We start from the raw sequence: 7,053 nt of genomic DNA on the forward strand, positions 1-7,053 counted from the left end.
AGTTTTGAAAGACTACTATAGATATTTACATAATATACTTCAAGATCCTTTTTAGGAAAATGATGGGGAAATATTTGTGAATGTGTTAAATTTACAATAATATTTCTAAACTTACATTTGTTGGTAAGCATTTCAGCATTAGCCTTGCTGATTTCTGAAATTTAAAAAGCATAAAATTGATAAAATGTCACCAAGCAATTATCTTCAATCCAAATTTGTAAATGCTAACTCTCCTAGCTCAAATACACCCAACATTTAACTATTCGGACTAGTTCACTATTGATTATAAGCCCCTCTCATTTCTAGTTGTTATGTTTTGACCATCTCTCCACATCTCTACCAGGTAGTATAATAAAAGGGAAAAGGAAATAAAAAACAAAGCTCTCAATTTTATAATAATTGTAGGAAAATATTTAGTGAAGTAAGAAGCTGACGTTATTACTAAGAAAAGGACTTGCCATTATCTTTGAATTAATTTCTCTATGATAATTTTTATTAATCAAATGCTCAGAGTTATCTATATTTTAAAAAAATCCAATTAAAATTATATTTTGTTGGGCCTATGCTGCTTTTTAGAGTCATCTCTTTACTAGACTGAATTATGAAATTTTGAGAATTTAACTTAAATTCCAGTCTCTTTTCTATTGAGAAGAGATGTTAGAGAGAAAGAGGGTAAGGAACTAAACGTAGACACATCAGAAACTGCTGACTCTGAATCCTTGGGACACACAGGGGAAGTAACTAGTGCCGTCTCCTTTCCCAACAGCTACCCACAAAGGAATTGTATTGCTCCTTTGAAAAGTTCTATCATATACTTATTTCTCATGAGTGGCTCATTGGTGGTAAGGTCTGTATTCTGAGGCAAAGGCACTGTAACTGGCAGGGGTCAGCCTTCAAAGTCATTAAGGATACCGGGATCAACTGTCAGTCTGGAAGAACCACAAAACTGGGCTCTGTAATCACATGCTTATCACCTAATAGACTTTTTAACAATCCAACAGAGAGTCTCAAGACAATTGTAGGACCTTGAAGATCGTTATAAACTTTACTTTTTGTACAAGACAAAACCCTATCATTTTCTTCCCTTATTTTCTAGGATATTCATCCAGACTAATTTTTTCTTTAATAGTATTAGTCCCATTCTTCCACAAGAAGCAATGAGAATGTCCTATCACCAACTTCACACTTACCCCTGCAATCTCCACAATGATTGATGGCAAAAACCCTAAATCTGTTTCCTATAATGAGATCCTGACAAGAATAGAGGATAAGGAGGAATAATATTTCACTTAGGACAATTCACACTGTTTTCCATACATAACAGGAAACCCTTCCAAATTCACATGCATGTCCACAGTTTAACCCTCATTTCTATCACCCTTTAGACAAAAATTCTATGGCACTGTCCCTTCTACTATCAATTCATTGTAGAAGTGCCAGATTTTTTGGAAGCATATTTTTTTCCTAAATAAATTTCTGAAACTCTTGGTTTATTTCTTTTCTAGTAATATATATATATATATATATTAGGTTTTAAACCTGAAACCTAAATAATAGAAAGTAATGGAAATAAGTGGAATACCCATAAGTTTAATGGAAGCTGGAACTGCATTCCAGGATGCCATGTTGTTTTTCAACATCTGATGTAAGATAGCTTTGATTTCAGTCTTCACTCTATCCCTCTTTGCTGGAGGAAACTTGAATGTTAGCTGCAACTGTATGCTTGAACCATTGAGATAAGGACTGGAAACAACAGAAATGTTCTAATGTGTTGCTTCTTGATTTTTTAGATGTTTTATGAACACATTTATTTCTCACATTTTAATTATCATATTTTCTTTACATATGTCAAAGAACACTACACAGATATTGTCCCAGTATGTATAAAGTGCAAACATTCCCCAAAATATCCTAATTAACTTAGAGGTATTGTTCATGAAGGAATATGTGAACCACAAACTAAACACATAGGAGAAATTGAGTACTGGAGAAAAAAAAAAGATTAGCATAAGATTTTATTATAACACAGTAAAAAACAAATTCTCATACAGATATTTTCTAATATCTTAATTTCAGATTAAGAGATAAATGAGAACTTAAATGTAGGACAGGGAAGCATTCAAAAGATAACTTTTAGAGTATATTCAGGAGCCAGTACTAAGCTTCTCCTATAGTATTTTATACATGTCTACCCCAATAGATCTATACAATGAAAAATGTCTTAAAGATAACTCTAAAGCATGAAGAGAATCTACATTATTTCTGTAACCAGTACATTCTTTTTATTAATCAGGAAAGAAACTTAATTCATTTTGGAAGACTTTTAAACTCAAAGTCATATTAATCACAATTTTTTTTTAAAAAAACACAACTTTATTTTCAAATAATTATGGTTGATGGAAGGGTCTTTGAAGATTTTTGTGTGTGTGTATGAGTAAGAACTTTGGTTGGTTGGCATTTGGCCATCTGGATTTTCTGTTTGTTTTTTTTTTTTGAAAGTTAAGAATTGCCCAGAATAGACGTTGGCAGTTAGCAAAGTAAAAGTGCTCTCACTCTTTATCACTCAACCCCTATGCTCCATGGTACCCTCTTTCCTGCAGCCCTGACCCCACAACCCTCAAGCACTCTTCAAAGACATAGTTAGACAAATGTTATCTTAAATGATTCACTTCATTCCATAGTTATTACAGTAATGGCAATACTAAGGAGACCAAAAGAGGATTGTTTTAGGAAAGGTATGGCTAGATGGGTGTCAATGGGAGAAGAGATAGCTAGTATATGGGTAGCAAAACAATCAGATTGGACTCTTTGTTTTCCACAGAGTTATAATTATCTTTTGTCACAGAAGTCAGGACTGAGTGCCACCAACAATTTTGCAATTTCCCTTCTAGTATAGAGATTACAGATTTGTACAGAACAATTCCTACCATGAACAGAAATTTGTTAAATACAATGATACTTTAATTTATGGAAAGCTCTTTTCTTCCTTCCTTTCTTCCTTCCTCTTTCTCTCTCTCTCTCTTGATTTTCTTTCTCTGCTTTAGCTGTTGTTATTATTTAAAACCAGGGCTGATGTGACAGGTCACCTACTTCCCTTTCCATAATATCCTAAATAAGTTTGTACTTACAGAAGTTTAATGACCTGAGAGTTGACATATTCTTTGTATATACTAGAATTTTGAAATGCATCCAACATCTGCAAGAGAAAAGAAAGAGCCATCATGTCTTTTCCAATCAAATTTATAATGAAATTAATAAAAGAAATCTCTGACTTACCTTAGTCTCAATATCTTTGTTTAAATCTGTGCTAGCTTGTGAAGCTGCATTTTCACAACTATCATTGTATGTGACTCCAGAAATAAGAAAATCACCTTGGTAATGGTAAATCTTTCCTGTGAAATAAAGAAATACTCAGAATTTTAAAACATAAATTGACCTTAAGTCCCCGCATGTCTTTATCTCAAAATTAACATTTAACCCAACTTTAGAAATAATCAGAGAATGGGAGAAAGGAAGAGAAGGAAAATGGAAGAGAATGAATATCCATTTATTCTAGAAATGGCAACTACCCAGCATTCATAAAGTGATCTCCCTACTTTCTTTATGATAATAGACATCACTGTCCCTCAGCATCCTTCTCAAAGCAGCAATCCAGGTAGCTCATAGCTATTCACCAGAGTATGCACTAGAAATGAAACCTGTTTTTCATGTGTAATCAAAATTCTTAGCCTATTGATTACCCAATTAATATTTCTAAGCAGTTCTGATTACAAACATCCCCCTTAACTTCTGGATGATCTATACCTTCTTTCACCCTTCTTATGTTCCATTGTCTGTTGGCCTGCTCTCCATTCCTTGAAGCCATCCCTTAAAGACTTCATCCTGCCCTTGCTCTTCCTGTGCAGCATATGGTGGCTAGTGCTTGGCACAGGTGTCACAGGTCTCACATTCCCCATTTCTTCCCGTCACAGGTCTCACATTTCCCATTTCTTCCCGTCCCCAAATGTAAACTGGTTCACCCAATATACTAGGCCACCATAGTTTAAAACAGGACAAGCCTTCTAGGTCATATATGTACTTTTAAAAATAGAAACTACTATAAAGTGGTATACTGTTTTGGTTAAGCTGTTAGCCATTTACATATTTTGAGAATAGTTGTGCTTTTGAGCCACCTTAAAAAGCACCACATAGCCTCTAAGGCATGTTAATAATAGACTTTGAAAAATATGATCATTGTCCTAGAAGTCAACAATATCATTTCAACCTAAAATAAAAAATAGTTTCCTCTATTCTTATAGTTTCCTTTTTTTTTTTCCCTTATGACAAGCAGTGCATAGGAAAAGCAGCTACCAGATTCTAAGAAGTTACCTAAATTCATTCTGAAAAGAATAATGTATATTATTAGAGAAACTAATGTATATATAGTTAGAGAAACTAGCTCAAGCCCTCACAAAAATTGGCTGTGTCACCTTGGTACAACTCTGAGATTTTTCTCCCTAATTACAAAGACTAAATTGCAATAAATAAACTCCAAAACCCTCTTTTTTCCTACCATTTTATAATTTTAATATGTGAAGTTGATCACCAAACAAAAGCACAGATAACTAAGATCTATAATATATTGCTGCATCCAGTATGCTGAACTTGGGTATTTGCAGGATAGCAGATTAATCTGTCAATACCAGAATTGAAACAATAAGATTGGGGATCTCTACAGTTTGAGATATATTTACTAAAAGATATAACAACTCAACTACAAAGCTAGTACATAAGCTCCTTTATTGATAATGAATATTAGCATCAAAGTATTGAACACTTCAGTTTTGCCCATATTTCCATAGTTGGCGATACAATTTATAGAGTGGAAAAGGAGGCATCTAATTCAAAAATATGTATGAAGTTCAGTGTTAAGTAGTAAAAAATATTATTTTTCAATAAAATGAAAAGTAGATGAGAAATTTTCCACAAAGAAATTTAATATTTATGTTGTTTCGTGACAATTTCTAAAAGTAAAAGGAGATGTAGTAGCAAGGGTGAAAATTGAAAATAGTCAGCACTGACCAACTGCCAGAAAATGAACAAGGAGACCAATAGTTACTCCCAAGACTGCTGTCATTCCAAGAAAAATAAGGATTATTGTCCATAATGGCCAAGATCTTCTCTGTGAAAATGTACCAAACCTGTGAAAGGGGGAAAATGGCTCAAATCAGATGATAAACATTCTAAATCTACCTGTCTCTCCTCCCTCATACAACATGATTTATAACTTATACATTAGGCCTTTATGTTAGCTGAAAAGTTAGAAGCCACAAATGCCTCAAAGAGAATAAACCCTAATGCTCATTCTTTTAACAAATCATATTTAAGTACTATGTTAACTGCTGGGGATCCAATAGTGAGCAAAATAGAGTTTCTGTCCTAATGTTACTGCAGAGAAATTGATTTGCCTTTTTTATTTATCTAAAGTGAATTACATAACATTCAGTGTGATCTGATTGTATTTTTGTAAACTCTAGCCCCATCATGTATGAGGACAAATACAGATTTATAAACACAAATACATAATAAAACTATCTATAAGTTTTAATTAAATGTGAAGGAAAACACTGTGATGGCAAATGCAACTATCCCATGTTATGAGATCTTGGATATATTTTTTCCTTTTTAATTTATTTTTTTTTAACTATATTTTCTAATGCTTCTACAATAAATCCAGATTATTTGTATAATATAAATTAACAGGGGATTAAGTTTCATTATCAAAATCAATCAATTAGATGAAAAATAATCAGAAAATATAATGACTTGGCATTATACAGGTAGAATGATCTTATGACCACCCTTAGTCTAGTCTATATAAGGTTTGGATACTAGTTATTCCTTGTATCTTAAAAGACATGATGTCATGAAATTGCCCATTTGGAGAAAGATCTATAACATTAAAAACATTTCTAATTTCAAAGTTCAGGATATTCTCAGCTGTTTCTTCAATCTCTTTGTATTCAGCATCATCTTAAACAAAATGTACAAAACAGGAAATTTGTAATCAGCGATGTATTTGGCAGAATAGATATTCTCTATGAATTTGAGAATATTTTTGTTCTTATATATTCAAGACCAATTGAATTTTAGGTAGACAACTTTTTTGCATTTTTTATAACAATTTTTTAAAACATTACCTTATGCCACAATTGTGTGAGTCCACTCAGTCTTATTTCCTTTCTGTTCTATTCTCTATTCTTAATTCTACCCCTTCCATATATTTCCTTTGATAACTCGTGAGTGTTTCCCAGAAGCAAAAGTTCCTCAAAGAAACTCCCTATTTCATGTACGCTTTCTTATTGGAATTCTGGTGTTTCATTTCATCCTCAGAGAAAAAATTCTACTCCAACATAATATTTCTTATACTAGATGAATTCCACTTTAATAGGAACATGCAATTAAGGTAATTAATAATTATATTTATAATCTTGTTAATATTCGATATGTTTCTTCTTTTTTTCTTTTTCTTTTTTCTTTTTTTTATTATGGTAACATTGGTTAACAAAATCCAGTAAGTTTCAGGTGTACAATTCAACAGTGAGGCATATATATATTGCATTGTGTGCTCACCGCCCATAGTTAGATTTCTTTCTGTCACCACGTATTTGACCCCTTTTACCCCATCTATCTCCCTTCTCCCCAACTACCCTCGGGTAATCACTAGTCTATTGTCCATGTCCTTGAGTCTCTGCTTGTTTGTCCTGTTCGTTTGTTGCTTTTAGGTTTATATCCCACATATAAGTGATATCATGTGGTTTTCAACTTTTTCTGTCTGGTTTATTTCGTTTAGCATCATCACTACAAGGTCCATTTATGTTGTCACAATTGGCAGTATTTCATCTCTTCTTATGGCTGAGTAATATTCCATTGTATATATGTACCACAGCTTCTTTAGCCAATCATCTATTGTAGGACACTTTGGTTGCTTCCATGTCCTGGCTACCATGAATGATGCTGCTATGAACTTTGGTGTGCAAATATCTTTTCAGATATGGGTTTTCAAGTCTTTGG

The 7,053-nt window shown here is 32.9% G+C and overlaps 1 protein-coding gene across 1 annotated transcript in view; it reads right to left on the reverse strand.

Moving 5' to 3' along the window:
* The window catches only part of LOC105292445 (transmembrane protease serine 11B-like), a 13,711-nt gene that overhangs the window by 4,281 nt on the left and 2,377 nt on the right, over positions 1–7,053 (reverse strand). The window contains exons 2-6 of the mRNA XM_011360660.1: positions 5,062–5,180; positions 3,277–3,392; positions 3,129–3,196; positions 1,583–1,743; positions 116–154 (exon numbers count right to left, since the gene is read on the reverse strand). Of these exons, the coding sequence (XP_011358962.1) occupies positions 116–154; positions 1,583–1,743; positions 3,129–3,196; positions 3,277–3,392; positions 5,062–5,180 (503 nt within the window). The remainder of the gene's footprint in view (positions 1–115; positions 155–1,582; positions 1,744–3,128; positions 3,197–3,276; positions 3,393–5,061; positions 5,181–7,053) is intronic.

The sequence above is a fragment of the Pteropus vampyrus genome, unplaced genomic scaffold, assembly GCF_000151845.1.
Source record: "Pteropus vampyrus isolate Shadow unplaced genomic scaffold, Pvam_2.0 Scaffold57, whole genome shotgun sequence".
Lineage (NCBI taxonomy): Eukaryota > Metazoa > Chordata > Mammalia > Chiroptera > Pteropodidae > Pteropus > Pteropus vampyrus.